This window comes from Solanum pennellii, chromosome 7 (assembly GCF_001406875.1).
Source record: "Solanum pennellii chromosome 7, SPENNV200".
Classification (NCBI taxonomy): Eukaryota; Viridiplantae; Streptophyta; class Magnoliopsida; order Solanales; family Solanaceae; genus Solanum; species Solanum pennellii.
Window position 1 is genome coordinate 2,956,985 of NC_028643.1, and position 17,144 is coordinate 2,974,128.

Genomic DNA, 17,144 nt, shown 5'->3' on the forward strand with positions numbered 1-17,144 from the left:
CAGTATATAATTTCAATCATTTGCCCATTACCGAACCAATTGGACAGGCCCAATAAGCAGTACCTACCAAACAAAGCCTTTCAAGAGGAAAAATTACATTAAAATGTTCATTGAGTTAAACATTATTTATTCAAAACTACTACTACTTCTTATCTTCTTTTTTTCCTTTTTACATGTCAGTCATTAAAGTTTTTTGGAAGTTTGATTTCGAATTTGGTGTATCAAAAATGTAAATCGTTCTGATTGAATAATGTATCAAAAGATATTAAATATTGAAAGGAGCTTAAATTTAAAATTTGGGACCATTTAGAGGAGATTTGAGTTAGTTGAAATTGAAAAGAAATTGACAAAGAATATATATTTTATTGCAATCAGTGTTTTCAAAAACATTTTTTTGGACGAGTCTCTGGGTGGGGCGCAAAGAAACGTGTCGGGGTGCAAATATAAGGTGTACATCCGTAGGGTGTAAGCTTCAAGTGTAAAAATGTATTCTCTGGGCGTTCTTTCTTTTGATTTTTTAAACTTTTTTTGCTTTTAATCATATTTTTGTTATTGACGTAATGACATTTCTCAAATAGTAATTATAATACTTTTTTTCTTTATTGTTCATGATAATATTCTTTTATATATATTATAGGTTATTTATTAAAATTTATCTGTAAATAATTAAAATTTTTACTTTTTTTTTTAGTAATAAAATAATAAAATTGAATATACATGAGACTATCCCGTTCATCCATAAGACTTACGCCTTGTGTTTTGAACTTAAGTCTAATCTCGCATCCCGCTCCCGCTTTTTAAAACATTGACTAAGATAAAAAGACATAAAACACATTCAACGAATGAGATTTATGCATAAGTTTCGTTTTGTTCTTATTTATTGTTGAAATTACTTTAGTACCCCTTTTCATTTAATTTATTTATCCACTATTTTTGAAATATATTTATTTATTTTATCATATCAAGAAAAGATAATTATTTTTTCCATTTTATACTCAACATGAATTGCTAATTTTTTGAGAATCTTTATATCTCATTTGATTAGCTACCTAAAATTTTTTTTAATCGGCGAATGTTCGATTTTTTGAATTGTTAATTCCCTCCCCCATTTTTTCTCGACCCACAATTTTATTTATTATTTTTTTTAATAAAAGGTTATGGTGTTGAAAACTTGAAAACTCCTTCTAAGATGCCTAAATAGAAAGAGTTGAGAAAGAAACACATAAAACGCATACGGCAAATGCGAATTGTGTATAAATTTTAGTCTCTTCTTATTTATTGTTGAAATTACTTTATTATTCTTCCGTGTAATTTATTTGTCCACTATTTTTAAAATATATTTATTTCTTTTTCTATTACTTTTATCATATCAAGAAAAAATACTTATTTATCCATTTTATACTCAACATTAATTGCTTTTTTTTTCTGTCGAGAATCTTCATATATTAATTGATTAGCTACCTATAATTTATTAGTGAATGTTTGATTCTCCATATTTGTAAATACGCTCCCCTATTTTTCTTTTCTCGACCCAAATTTTTTTTTATGTGTTTTAAAAAAAGATCCTAGCGTTGAAAACTTGAAAGAACCTTTTTAGATGTCAAAATAGAAAGAGCTGAGAAAAAAAAGACATAATACGCCTTCGGCGAATTCGTTTTGTGTATAAATTTCAGTCTCTTCTTATATATTGCTAAAATTACCGTATTACCCCTTCCATTTAATTTTATTTGTCCCATTTTTTTTTAATTTTATACTCATCATTAATTGCTTAAATTTTTTGAGAAACTTCGTATCTCAATTGATTAGCTATCTAAAATTTAACTCTATAAGTGAATGTTTGATCCTCCATATTGTTAATTTCCTTTTCTATTTTTCTTTCCTCGGTCCACAATTTTATTTTTTGTCTTTTAAAAAAAGGTCACAACGCTGAAAACTAGAAAAACCTTCTTAGATGCCTAAATAAAAAGAGTTGGGAAAGAAACATAAATCACATTGTATATTCAACAATAATTACTTTTTTTTAGTGAGAATCTTCGTTGTCTCAATTGATAAGCTACGTAAGTTTAACTTTATCGACGAACATTTGATTCTCCGAATTGTTAATCCCCCTCCCCTCAAATAGATAAACATGACTCTTAACTTGATGTAAGCTGACAGCTATGACCCTTAACTTTGGGTGTGCGCAAGTAAACACATAAATTTGTATAAAATTGAACAAATAGACACATTTGTCCTACATGGTAAGTTTGTGTTTTACATGGCGTCTTATGCCATGTAGGAGACGTGTGTCTACTTGTTCAATTATATTAAAGTTTAAGTATCTACTTGTGCACACTCAAAATTGAAGGACATAGTTATCCGCTGAAGTCAACTTAATATGTCATGTTTATGTATTATGCCATAATAAAGAAATGTATTCTTTAACTTGAAATGAGTTGATATTATATATTTCAATTTTAGATGTGCATAAGTATATTTTTAAACTTGTGTAAAATTGAACAATTATATACAACTATACGCACATCACATCATGCGTGACATAATACAAATGTATCCCCCACAAATTATCACGTAGGACATCCCCGCTTACAACAAATTTTAAAAATACGAAAAATAAATAAACCACACAAATAAAATCAGAAGAAACATAATTCTATTCATCAAGATAGCGGGTGAATTCGATTGATCCCTTGATTCTATTGCCCTAAGATATTTATCTATGGTTTAAGAATCGTTAGTGACATATTTCTCAAGTTAGAATATTTAAATTTGATCTCTATATGAATATTTCATCAATTTACGAAATATTTTAAATCTTGATCTCTTTATGAAATTTTTAATATTTATATTTCAAGAGAAACCCTTTATATAGACGTATAAGTTTAGTGTTAAATAATCTCCAAAAATCCTAATTTAAATTAAAAATAACTTATAAAATACCAACTTGAATTAAAAACTTAATCCCATAAAATTTTAAAATGTCTACATTCCGGTGTGGTAAAAACTTTTAAGAAGTAAAAAGTTGAAGACTCTTTCTCCGTTTATCGAATCTTCTTCCTTACTCACCTAATACTACCTGTCTACTTCAACGTATCCACAGCAGCAGCCAGCCAGTTAGCCGTCGCCGGCGATGCTTGAATTTGACCTCCACGATCTCTCAGACGACGCCGATTACGCTGATTCTATGCAACAAGTAAGCTATTTCCTTCTCAAAATTACCTCTGCGCTATTTCCACTCTCTTCAATTTTACTCACCGGAGCGTTTGTTGAATTTATTGATGAGCTTAGTTTTGTGTTTGTGATGTGCGATTTTTTGAGTTTTGATCACGAGTATTGAGCTCCTGGATTTCGTTTAATAGTAGTACTGTATATGCTAATTGTTGATTCTTAAGTATATGCATCTAGTTCTTATGCTGCACATCTCTATTTATTTGGATCAATTTTCAAATTCAGTTATCTCCGTCCCAAATTACCTCTTCCGCATTTTAGACTTCAAATTTTATTCGCTCATCGTTTTTGTTCACATTTTTATTGATTGCTACTAGTTTGTCCGTTTCGTGAAACTCGAACGTTACTGTTGTAATTGATGAACTTAGCTTTTGTTTGTGATGTGTGATCTTTGGAGATTTGATTACGAGTGTTGAGATCATTGATTTCGCTTAATAGTATATGTATGTAGTTCTTATGCTGCATTTCTGTAGATAAATTTCCATTCTATTGGAGTTTAATTTCGTGATAGTTTGACTACTTCGATGCAACAAGTTAGAAATTTCAATTGCAGATCATCTCGTTGCCTTATGCAAATTGCTGTCTATTATTTATCGCTATTGACTTGTTGCTACTATATTTGAGTATATTTAATAGATTTCAAAAATATCCGTAACTAACTCAAATTTAAATTGCAGAATTTACTGTAAATTTGATGAAGTTAAACTTCGCTTATGATGTTTGATTGATTAAGTAGCTTGATTGCGGCGGTTGATCTCGTTGTTCTTATTTAATAGATAGTTTATTAATTGTTCAAAAGTTGAAGCTGTTTATTATCCTTCTTTGTTGTGATTTGGTAACTAGTTTTTTTGGTTTTTTCTTTCTGGTGTGTATTAGGGTTCTGAAAGTATGACTAGGGGTGGTAATAGTAATCGGAATTCATCCAGTGAACAAGTTGGTGCTGAAATAGTGTATTTTAAAGATAATGTGGCGATACACCCGACTCAACATGCATGGGAGAGGATTAGAGGCCGGCTGAAGCTGATCAAGCAAGGAGGTTCTCTGTCAATGGTATAAGTAGAATTATTTTTGCTTTGTTAGACTTGTTTTTATGTGTGAATCAGTTTTCAAATGTAGGTTTAATAATTGCTGTTGGATCATTACTCTTTTATGGCATACATGATTTAAAGCTTACTACGTTTTTGCCTGCCATAATTTGAGTATCAAAGTATAAGGTGTGAGGTGAAATTGAAGTTCAAAATGCAAATGGATGTGCAAAGTGCTTAATGTTCGGGTATTTCTTTAAATGACATTTGGTTTAAAGAGTGAAATACAGTTATATGTAGCAAGGCTAATATTACTTACTGAATATAAATAATAGGGTTAATATATAGGTGTCCATTAATATTTTGCTCGTAGAATAGACCGATAACCTCTTGGAATCGTGGGTGAAAATGGAACTAAATTTCCTTACAAACTAACACGGTCTGGTACATTGACCAGATATGCGCATTTTATCTTTTCTATTGCCTTCCTCTTTGTAACTTAATTTTATTTCCCTTTCCTTTCCTTCCCATGAAACTAGGATGATGAATTTTTGTTGTATGTGTGTGTGTTTGTGGGTTTTGGGGGGTGTTGTTACTATAGTAGCAAATATCACTTGGTTCTGTTTATTAACTGAGCTATTGATTTTATCTGCGACAGACTTGGATTCCGTATGAAGGGCAAAGCTCAAGTGCAAGGCTGTCTGAAAAAGGTTGGCCTCAAGTTATCTTTATTATGACCCAAACAAAAGAACAATGATTTTATGCAAAAAAAAAGGTTGTGTCACCTAATCAGTAATGGTTATTTTTTTTATATATCTTGGTTCAGATAAAAGTCTCTATACAATAAGAGCAGTGCCTTTCTCGGATATTCGCTCAATCCGTAGACACACGCCTACTTTGGGTTGGCAGTATGCTATTGTAGTATTGTCGTCAGGTACGTAGTCATGCGTATTTCATAAGTCCTTCTGTTCAATACCAGGGATTTTGAAGTGTTGTATTCGTCGAATAGTTCAACCTTTCCTTGTTTTTGTTTGTGAGAAGTTAGTTTACTTGCTATTCTCTTTGCAACTCTTTTGGAAATAGATCACTTCTACTTTCTAAATTGATAATTATTCCCTGCATGCTAGTGTGGCTTCAGTACCCAATTTCTCAGCTCACACATGATATAATTTCTTGATAACTTTGGAAATAGTAAGTCCACTGATATTATATGCTGAGATAATCCATCAAAGCTCTTCATGTGGCATCATTGATAGCTTGTTTGGTTAACTTTTTTTGGAAAAATAGAAGTGCTTCTTTTTGTACTTACTTTTGAGAGTTAAGATATTTGGCTTAGCTACTGCGTTTTGAAAGTACTTCTTCTGGAGAAATCATTTAAGATAAGCAAACCAACCCAGTCAGCCTCAAAGTCACTGGCTATGGAGAGGAATCTGGAAGTCAAAAATCCCACTCAAAGTGGAATGTTTTGTCTGGTTGTTAGCCAAAGAAGTTGGACTAATTCAAGACAACTTAAAGAGGAGGGGGGTACCATTATGTTCTAGATGTTTCTTTTGTGGGGAAACTGGTGAGATAGTTAACCGTCTCTTTCTCACTGCAAGATCACTGGCCAACTATGGAGGTTATTCCTGTATCTTAAGGGTATATCATGGACCATGCCTGCCAAGATCACAGGAGCAATCTGGAGTTGGGAGGAAGCAGGAAAGCAATCCAAGAACAGAGACAGATGGAAGATTGTCCCAGCTAGTATATGGTGTGCAATATGGAAGGAAAGGAACTCTATAGCTTTTGATAGTATAGAGAATAGTATGCAAAAAGTCAGCTAATTTGTCTTATGCTACTTTGTTTTTGGTGTAATCAATTATACTTAAATGATACTATGTCCATAATTGATGTACTAGACTCAATTTAGTAAAAGATAGTAGGATTTGAAGTACATGATGTAAATATTACAGTTTTTGTACTGTCTTATGAGGAATATACAATGTTACCGATTTCAAAAAAAAAATGAAGCAGATTTTGGTGTAAATATTACAGTTTTTGTACTGTCTCATTTGATAATGAATTTCCATGAATACATTTGCTATCACAATATTATGATTCTTGGATAGTTCAAAGGCTAAGAGAACTACTATTGGGAATAAGAAGCTAGAGTAGGAATCAATTGCTCCTAGATACTTTGGTCCATTGAGCAAGATTTGAAACACAGTATGATTCATGGCAGTGTTATGGACTGTGGTAGGCAACTTTTGTGAAGCATAAGAAGAACTACGGGAAGTATTTGGAAGGTAGGGGTGGAGTCAAAATTGCTCTTTAAGCCATGGTATGCAAGGGGTGGAGTCGAGTTTCTGAGTAGGTATAAGTTTCATGGCAATCCTTCACCTGAGTGTAATTTTGGAAAATCTTAGCTGTTGATCCATCTAGTTTCAATAATTTGTTATGATATCATGATGTTTTAGGTCCCTTTTGGTAATCCTACTGATTGATATAGGCATGATATACTACTCATCATTTCCCGGAAATCGTGATGTTTTTTGTCAATCAATTTAGCTTGTGCATCATTTTATATAGACATATATGTATTCTTGATCGGTATACATCTTTTGTTCTATCTAGCTTCAAAGGTTTCATGCATGACTTTATTTGTATATTATTTTGATCAGTTACATGCATGGTTTATATTACCCTGCTGTTCCTGGTAGGTCCTTTTAACTTCCCCGTAGTACCAACTTGTTGATTTTGAATATATTGTTTCTTATGCAGGACTAGCATTTCCTCCATTTTATTTTTACAATGGAGGTCTCAAGGAGTTTCTAGCAACAATAAAGCAATATGTTTTTCTTGTGAGGTGAGTTCAGTTACTTGTTCTTCTTTTAGGAATCAGCTTTGTGATTTCAATAACATTCTAAATGGATTATTTAATCAAATTTCACAGATTTATGTGTTATCTTTTTCTTTCTGGGTGATTCTTCATTGCAATTTGGATCCAAAATCCCTTTATTTTCCATCTTATCTTTTATGTGAGATACAAATGAGAAGGTAGAAATCAGAGCAAGAAAACTCACACATGGATTGATGCTTGATGAATAATGTAACATTCAATAAGAATTAACAAACCATTAGTCATATTATTTAATCACATTGAGAGGTTCTTTGGTGGATGGGAGATTATTGGAAGGATTTCCTTTCTCACTAGTGAAGGGTACTTACAGGTCAGCTGAAGATGCAAATATATTTCTTGTCAATGACTTACAAGATCCGCTCCAGGTGCAGCTAATGTCATTTAAAATTCTTTTAGCTTTAACAACTGCTCAAGTTCTCCTTCACAGATTCACACTTCCACCTACTTTGATATGATTGTTACAGAGAACTCTCTCTTCCTTGGAGCTTCCGGGGGCCCTTTCTGTTGCCAACAGTCCAACTTCATCTATTGCACCTAGTAAATCTTCATTCAGTCGGACAGACGGTGAAGCCCTTGATAAGAACTCCGCAGTTATTCAACAAAATGGCAGGGAAAGACAAAAACATAATGATCCTCGACATTTATCTATTCAAGTACTGGAGAAATTTTCTCTTGTCACCAGATTTGCACGTGAAACAAAATCTCAATTTCTTCGTGAAGCTCATGGTGATGGTTTCATTTCTAATGCAATGAAGAAGCATGACAAAAAAACAAATAATTACTCTTCTGTTGTTGAATCTAATGATGTTCACAAGCCGCTTGAAGATGTTCATGTGCCTGCAAATTCGTCCGAGGTAAGAATCTCACATGTACTCCACTCCTCTTTCTGGATTAGTTTAATTTTCCTTTTGAAAGCCCCTGGCGTAGAAGATGATGGTCCTGACCTCAGTTCGTATTTGTGCATTTAAATTTTTAAGGGAGTGGGACTTTGATTTGGTTAGTCAACAAGGAGAACTCTGCACTTATACTTTGATAAGATTTAGTAATACAAAAACTGCAAGATGATATGAAATGGAACTACTCTTTTTCAAAAAATAAAAATAAAATGGAATTATTTCTTGGTTTAAAAGTTTTCTGGTGCTCCAATTGAGAAGTGGCAAGGCTGTTGACATGATTTATTCTTGGGTTCAGAGAATGAATGAACTGCCTCAGTTCATTGTCAACTGTACTCAAAACCATATAAGAATAGTCCAGCAAAGTAGCGTTTTTGGATGTATAATCAACTTAATCATAGGACTGTTCTGACGTTCTTCTCTATCTTTAAACAGGAAAGTTCTTGTGAGAAACATAATAAGAATGAAGAAGCTGCAATGCGCGATGAAAATTTAGAGGTCTGTTCATAACTGAGGAACAATTTGACTTGTTGAGCATGTTATTAACTTCTTGTAACTGGTGTCTGTAGATAAAAACCTACTAGTTTTCAGCTTTTGTTGGATATGAAAGATTCGTCCACCAAGATATGTTAAACTGAAGTTTTTACCTATTCTTTCTTATTGTTCATCAAAATAAGTGTACTCTCTCTAACAATTTCAACTTTTAAATGAGATGGTCCCGCACTTAAACATGGTTATTGGAGCTGACAAGAAGGTCCTAGTTTCAAATCTCACTGCCACCAAAAAGCAAAAATATAGGCCATATGTTTGGCCCATTACAAAGAATCAGGCCTACACTTGTGGAGGTGCATCAAGACACAATATAATTAAAAATGTATTCTCTCTAACAACTTAAGTTTTATATGAGATGGTCACATACTTCAACAAAGATCTATGGGTTATTCATGGAACTAAGTTTAGACGACGAAATTCTTCTAAAATGAATCAATCTGAAAATGATGAATGAAGTTGCACCATCTGGATACTACCTGTAGCTGTAGACTGGACTGGACCATACCATCTTTTCTTTATATTATTATGAAGTTAAAACTGCATTTCTTTTTTTTGGTCACGTAGTATTTTATAATTGCTTCCAGGTAAAATCCATAGAAATCAATTTTTATAGACAACTAATATCTTAGAAGTATAATAAGCAAATCAAAACCCTGTTCAGGTATTATGGGTGGATGAAGTACTTGACATATTTCAGAGCTACTACCCTTCAGTTGCTGTAATGACTGCTAACCTTAATAACAGTTGTAATTTAGAAAAAGTCCTTGAACTATTATGCTTGAGAGAGTTTTTCAAATAACCATTTTTTGTCTAGGCTACTTAATTTATATCTAGCTCAACAGCCTGAGTTATTTTAGAAATATGCCCCCTATTTCTCTCTCTATATTTCTTCCTAGAAGTTAGTAAGTGAATTTAGGGTGTGTGTGACAGGTTCATCAACACTTTTTCTTTCTTCTGCAGTATGACTATGACAAATTATCACTAGTATGGGGAAAACCGCGCCAGCCTCCGTTGGGATCAAAAGAGGTATAAGACTTGTCATTGTTAATGATTTTAAGGAAACATTTTTGAACTGTTGGCATCATGCCAGTGCTAGGTCAAGTGAGCCTTTTCAGCCAGAAGCTCAGGTCCATCTTATTTTGTTGTTGCAGGCTTAACTAACTAGGTAGAAATATCCCCTTTTTGCAATCTTAAATTTCTAAATGAGGTGATCACACTATTTGATATGAAATCAACGTAGGTTTTTAAGTCTCAGTGCAACCTATTATCAAGTTTCCACATGCTTGACTCAAGAAAATAAATAGGCCTACTTCATTATTTAGTGGAGCCTGTGGTTATTTAGTGTATTATTGTGTGTGGCTTTTGCAACTAATGTCCACATCCCTTACTTCATTATGTTTTTCCACAGTGGTCCACCTTTTTGGACTCTGAAGGTAGGATCGTAGACTCGCAGGCACTAAGAAAGAGGATCTTTTACGGCGGTGTGGAGAAAGGTCTGAGGAAAGAGGTATGTTCTTGTAGCGATCTACCACTACTAAAAAAACCGGAATTAGCTACCAATTTCGTCGCTAGTCCGTCATTATTTCGCTTGTATCTAACAAAAATTCGTCGTTAAAGAGGCTTAGCAACGGATATGTTGTTTAGCTATGTAATTTTGTCCGTCACTAAAATCCAGCTTTTTTAGTAGTGTACCCCTCTCATGATCTGTCTAAGTAGGAATAATATACTTCTGTTTGTCGTTGTGGTTCCAGGTCTGGAGATTTCTGTTGGGATATCATTCGTATGATTCAACTTATGCCGAGAGGGAATATCTCGCGTCTATCAGAAAGTCAGAGTATGAAACAATAAAAAACCAGTGGAAGGTTTGTGTAGCTCTCTCTAGACCTTTTTCCGGGGTTGGGACCCAGGAAATTTCTGTTTCCTTCTAAACCCCTATTAGTTTATTTCGTTCGATTGGGGTGTGTTTGGTATGGGAGAGAACATTTTCCATGGATAATATTTTCCTAGAAAATGTTCTGTTGGAAAATAAGTGTGCTTCTAGTTTTCCATAAATAAGCAAAAAAATATTATCCCAGGAGCATTTAGACGTAATCTAGCAAAACACCGTGTGCGCAGGATGGGGTATGGAGTAGGAGTTCGGGTGGTGATTGTGGGTGGGATGGGAATTGGGGATGTTGGGTGGGTTGGGAGGAGTTAATGAACTTAGAATGTCACTGCTGGAACTTTTTTCCCTACTTCCCTTAGAGAAGTCGTTTCCTCAAATTTAAGGAGCTTGTTTCCTAGAGAAAATGTTCTCCAAAATATTTTGATCAACCAAACATGAGAAAATTGAAAAACATTTTCTATTCTCCCTCATACCAAACACACTCTAAATGCCTTCAGTGATTAAAATTGTTGAATAAGCTACCATCTTATATTTAGCTCATTGCAAACTGATGAGATTCTTGTTACCATCATCATGATGCTGTTAGGTTTCAGTGTTTCTATTTTCTCTTTTGATATCTCTAGCTTTGTCCTTCAGTTGACACAGAATGATTTTATCTCAGATTTCATGTGAATACTGCCATCCCTAGTCTCTACTAGAATTATATGATGCCAATGATAAATTAAATATTGAAACGGCGAATAGATATTCGTAGGGATAGTAGCAGTATTTTTATGTGTTAGCGTTGGTATTCTTGAAATAGGACATGAAGGAGCTTGGAGATAATTATCTTCTGAAAGTTTGTTCTAAGTGTTTAACAATCTGTAGTACTCTTCTGGGTTAAAGGACTTGAGTCATATATTTTTGGGAGTTTTACTTCTGATATTCCTCTAGGGAAGTCGAGCCCCCCAATTTTTCTTTTCTCCAAAGACCAGTATTTACAGGGTTAAAAGAATCAAATCATTTTGTTGTGGAGTTGTGCTTTCCTGTTCCTTATGGTAAATTAGTTCCCCTATTTTTCTCTCCTCCAGAGAGGACCGATGATAAGAAAATGGCTTTGAGGTCTTTTTGGTAAAACTAAGCTTTAAATATTCATGTTTATGTTGAATCTGTTTATGCAGAGCATCACTAAAGAGCAGGCTAAGAGATTTACAAAATTCAGAGAAAGGAAAGCTCTTATTGAAAAAGATGTGGTAAGTATCGAATTAGTCCAGCCTTTTGGGCCTACAAATGACTTCCATAAGAGAGGTTGAGAGCCAGTATGCAGCTCTTCACATCTGAGCCATTAACTACCAGTCTTACTTTTGTAACTATTATTTTGGTTATTGTAAAATTATGACACTTCTTATTTCTCTTCTTCCCTTTTCCTTTTTCTTTAAATTGATCTTGAAGGTTAGGACTGATAGGTCAATTCCATTCTATGATGGGGATGATAATTCTAATGTGAAGTGCTTGCGTGACATACTGCTCACTTACTCATTCTACAACTTTGACCTGGGTTACTGTCAGGTAACTGCGTTACATTTATTGGTCGCTATATGCTTATATGCTCATGCAAAATTAAATCAGCCAGGTGCATGATTTTTCCGATTTCTCAAACATTGAAAATCTTCAGGCTTCCTGCCTCCCTTTCTCTTTTTCTTTCTCTTCGATGTTCTGTTTCACCATAGGGAGATTTGACCTTGAAACATTGTCTATCTAGGCAGCACCTAGTCCAACCTTGTTGTTAGTTTTCTGCAGAGATAGATCCCTGTTTTTTGGTAGTATAATGGTGTGAAATAAAATAATAAGATTCAGAATATTTTTTAACAAGAGACTATGCATTCAAACTGAGAATTTTATTTCTTCGGAAAACCTGCTGCCTAAACCATGGTGCACAGAGTTACCCGGTACATGTGTTGGTGTGAGGTAGCAAATATCTTGTAGATTAAGGTGTGTGAGAGCTGGTTGTCTGGTCCCGACACCACCTTTATTTAAAATAAAAAGGTAGCAGCGTAATAATGATGTTCTTATGCAGGTTTTTTGGTAACTCACATAATTACTATCCAATGTCCTAATTGTTTACCTTCTATTCAATCTTTTCGGAAGCAATTGTCACACTTTTAGTCAAAGAAATGGTCTCACATAATGCAAATTATAGTATCTCATATTACCAACCTGAGATTACTCTGTTTCCCTTTTATATGTAATGTCTCTCTAGAGAATTCAATTCTTAGTGGATGATACTGGTGGAATCATGCTTTCTATGATTGATCTATGCTGTTGGTGCCTTTGTGCTCCAGTATGCTGTTTACAACTTGGTGCAAGCTCCTTTTCTTTCTTGGTTGATAACTTTTTGTTGAACTCTTTTATTCTCTTGACTTGTAGGGTATGAGTGATCTTCTTTCACCAATATTGTATGTGATGGGAGATGAATCACAATCGTTTTGGTGCTTTGTGGCTTTGATGGAGCGACTTGGACCAAATTTTAATCGTGACCAGAACGGAGTGCATTCTCAGCTTTTTGCATTGTCAAAGGTTCTTTCTGTGTGTCTGTGGTTTCATTTTACTTGCCAGCTTCTCAACCCCCCATCCCCACACACAGGCACAGTTTTTTTGTTTTTTTTACTACTCAGTTTTATACTTTGTGTACAGTGATTCGTTCTTGTTTTTTGTGTAAAGATGCTTCCTTTGTTCAATGGTTTTGTTGTACCAAAGTTTCATGAATTAATTATGTATTGGTAGCTACCTTTAGGTGACCAAAAAAGCAAAGAGCTCTAAGAATTCAATTAAAAAATTGGTATGCAGAAATAGAATAATATAAACATATACCCACAACTCACTTGTTATGGGACAATGCAAGAGAGGACACTCTGTCTGTAATCTGCATAAGAGCATCGTGATTATTGTTTCCTTTCTTATTCTGAGGCTATTAACACAACTATAGCATGCCATGGTAATTGGTACATGCTAATGAAAAAAACACTGGTTGCAAATAAATCCCAAATGATCCACCATTAACTGCTGACAAATCCATAATGTTGCTATTAACTCTACAGTAGGTCATGAAGCGATGCAAGACTCTTTATTGGCAGGACAATTTTCTGATTGAAGGATTAGGTGTCAGACAAATGGTATCCTTCCAATGACGACCTAAACATGCCTGCCTATTTAGAAACGACTCATTTTACGGCTAATGTGTTTTTTAGTGCTGTCATTTTGTTTTTTCTTGAAGCCCTGGCGTTTCCATCCCTTCTTATCCTTTTGCTGTTAAAAAAGATTCTTGATTTGTAGATTTCACCATATCTGGCTGATAAGTATATGTTTGCTGTCAAAAATCTGATGCACAAATTACTGGGCTATGCAGTTGGTGGAGTTATTGGACAATCCTTTGCATAATTACTTCCAACAGAAGGACTGCTTGAATTATTTTTTCTGCTTTCGCTGGGTTCTTATACAATTCAAAAGGCAAGCAGTTCTACTCCTTAAAATTCTGTGTCTGCTAGCAGCCAGCATATTATGCGCTTGTGTATTGACAGATCATTTGTGGATCCCATCTTTAAAACAAACTTGTACTATTTTCATTTTTCAGTTAAACTATGCTAATTCAATATCTAAAATAGAAATTAGATTATGCGATGAATATGACTAATATGTCAAAAAATTTCTGACCTTGGTGTGATTTTGAGATAGCCTTGAATTAAAAGCCAAATTCCAGACTTGTTTCTCTTTTATTTCATACTGGGAAGTATGAACTCTCGCCTCCCTGTTGAGTGCTCACTCCCATTTTAGTGTAAAAATCTTTCGTTTATCATGTATATGACAGCTAGTTCTCTTTTTGTCCATTGATCCTTGAACAATTCACATGACCTTGAGAACTGAAGGAAAAGATCCCTTCTCATATTAATGTTCAGGGATTTGGTGTAGTGATAAGAGCATAGCATGTGATGCATGAATTAGGCATACGTTACAGATTCGAACTCTGCTATAGATAAAGCCTGGCATAAAGTGGAGAAGGGTAGAGGGGCAGATCAATTGTCCATCGAGTTCAATTTCAAAAAGAATTACGAAAAAAATGTGTGGAAGTCTAACTAAATTCACTCTATTAGGTTTTATCCATTCCTTCGACATTCACCAAAAAGAAGGCCTCCATTCATGGATATTTTTCAGAACTACAAAACAATGACATTTCTAAAGTTTTTCACTTGTAGAAATCCGTTTGACATTTCCCCGGAAGGAATCATGATTGTGGTCCTTAAAAGCATTAAGATTATGGGTGTGACCCTTTCTTCCCAGCATCCCTCTCTCTGAGGATGGGAGGATAAGAGCAAACAAAGGCATAAAAGAATGTTTGATTTCACATCAACAAAGTATGATAATTTTAGTAATTTGAATATCTTGATGCAGCTATCATTTTGTCAAATCTTATGTTACTTCTAGTTTAGGCTGTCAGACTTCAAATTGAACTAAATCGAATGTTTATTCCCTTTAAGTTGATATGTTGCCTTTTATAGGGAATTTGACTTTGAGAAAACAATGCGGTTGTGGGAGGTCTTATGGACACATTATTTGAGCGAGCATCTTCATCTGTATGTCTGTGTTGCAATTCTGAGAAGACACCGCAGTAAAATAATAGGAGAAGAGATGGATTTTGACACACTGCTAAAATTTATCAATGAGCTAAGTGGTCATATTAACCTCGATGCTACCCTCAGGGAAGCTGAGGCTTTGTGCATATGTGCCGGTGAAAATGGTGAAGCTTGCATCCCTCCTGGAACTCCACCTTCATTACCATTTGAGATTACTTCAATGTACAATCAACAGGATGATGATGATATACTGTAACCTGTTCTGGATTTAAATTTCATAAATTGACGTATGACCTTGGCAATCAGTGTGATATTCTTTTCAGTGTATATATGGATTCTGATAATCAGAATATTTTTTTATTTTTTTACTGGAGATCTTTAACTTTATTCACCATGTTTCTGCCCTTGTATTGAAATCTTATTTCACTGTTCCTTAAATTTATTTCAAATTTGAAGTTTGTTGCTACACCAATGCGAATAAGAATTGAAAACCAGATAGCTAGCTTTTGCAACAGGAATAGCTGATATCTGGTTCATTACTTTTCTTCACTTAGTTGGAATTGACAGTTGAGGAGGAAGCTGATACTTAGAAAAAGGGAGATCTATTCATTTCTGACCTCTTGATACATGCATAATTTGGTTTCGCAAATAAGCTCATGACATTTTCAGGCAGATGAAGCACAAGCTCAAATCCGAAACCGCTAGCATGGGAGTTGTTAACTACTCATGGCACTAGCGGAAATTGTGCGCTTATGTGAAGGATGCGATAGAGAAATACTACAACAGACTTCTAAAGGAATGGCTGAATCTCATTCCACGTTTCTTTGCCAGTACTTGTGAATGCTTCAAGCAAGACAATGTCATCCAATATGGGAATAAAAGGCTCATCTTCGAGAAATGGCACGTTATTCATTGTCGGAGGTGATAGTAAGTCCTGCATTTCTTCTATCCATGAATCTAAAGCTGTTTTGGTGGCCACTTCTTGGTTGCTTACTGTCTCAGCAGGGTACTCTTGCATTTTGCCTTGTGTGCTTTGAGTATTCGCCTCCTTGGACTTTACATGCTTCTTTTTGCCTCTACATGATCTCTTGTTGTTCAAATGTGTGTTCCAGAAGTTCTTAACTTCATTGTCTGTTCTTCCAGGTAGCCTACCAGCAATTAGCGACCATCTGTACCAAAAACGAAGTGAGATAAGTATAACAAAAAGGCACGAATGTATCAATTATTTATTCATGTTGTATTAGCAGGAAAGCAGGGGAAAAACAGTAACCGGTTGCCAAGAAGCTTGTGGAGTCTGATGATGAGGTCTTTTTCATCTTCTGACATCATTCCTCGCTTGATGTTTGGTCTGAGGTAATTTTTCCACCTTAGCCTGCAGCTCTTACCACTCCTCATTAAGCCTAAGAAGGATATTGAAACGTTAGCTCTATATATCAGAGTAACTAAAGTTATAACTTGCTATTAGACTTAAACGTTTTGAAGTATACCTGACTTCTCAGAAATGGTAGCCCAGTTTCCCTCTCCATGAGTCTCGACGCAATTCTTCAATATCAAGTCCTCCTCAGGTTTCCAAAATCCTCTCTTCATTCTTGTTTTAACTTCTTTATCCTTCATTGCACTTTTTCTCTTCCTCTCTCCCGTTAACCTTTTTGTGTAGTAAAATAGGAAATGAGTGGTATTTAAATATATAGATAAATTTTATTTTATTTTGGAGGGGATGGAGGGGGGGATGAGGTGTGTGGGTTGGGGTTGGGCTTATGTCTTACTCACTCTTGAAACAATGATGATGGAATTTAAAATTCTTTACTTTTGGATTACTATGTGTTGAAGTTGAGGGCCCTCAATTTTGATATCTTTTGTACTACCTGACATTGAAAGCCCTTTGTGTGTGTGTTCCACTTTCATACCACTAAAAGCCATTCACAAAGATGCTAACTCATCTGGGTATACCTTTCACCAAGTCCTACGTGGGAAGAGGAAATTAGAAAAAAACTGATAATTAAAGACTTCTTTTGTGGTGCATTGTGTATATGGTGGAAAGTTAATAGACTTTGA

The 17,144-nt window shown here is 34.6% G+C and overlaps 2 protein-coding genes across 2 annotated transcripts; one reads left to right on the plus strand and one right to left on the minus strand.

The window, feature by feature from the left end:
* The first annotated feature begins 2,994 nt into the window (after positions 1 to 2,994).
* On the plus strand, positions 2,995 to 15,480 carry LOC107026371 (TBC1 domain family member 15-like). The gene is made up of 16 exons (XM_015227320.2): positions 2,995 to 3,193; positions 4,105 to 4,278; positions 4,912 to 4,963; positions 5,080 to 5,187; positions 7,014 to 7,098; positions 7,463 to 7,517; positions 7,617 to 8,006; positions 8,481 to 8,543; positions 9,558 to 9,623; positions 10,006 to 10,104; positions 10,349 to 10,459; positions 11,643 to 11,714; positions 11,914 to 12,030; positions 12,889 to 13,038; positions 13,868 to 13,968; positions 15,015 to 15,480. The coding sequence occupies exons 1-16, from the start codon at positions 3,131 to 3,133 to the stop codon at positions 15,343 to 15,345; spliced, it is 2,037 nt and encodes a 678-aa protein (XP_015082806.1). The 5' UTR covers positions 2,995 to 3,130; the 3' UTR covers positions 15,346 to 15,480.
* A 117-nt stretch (positions 15,481 to 15,597) lies between these two features.
* Positions 15,598 to 16,762, minus strand: LOC107026373 (transcription factor MYB82-like). The gene is made up of 3 exons (XM_015227322.2): positions 16,577 to 16,762; positions 16,360 to 16,489; positions 15,598 to 16,258 (listed from the first exon to the last, which is right to left on the minus strand). The coding sequence occupies exons 1-3, from the start codon at positions 16,701 to 16,703 to the stop codon at positions 15,880 to 15,882; spliced, it is 636 nt and encodes a 211-aa protein (XP_015082808.1). The 5' UTR covers positions 16,704 to 16,762; the 3' UTR covers positions 15,598 to 15,879.
* Between the last annotated feature and the right edge of the window lie 382 nt (positions 16,763 to 17,144).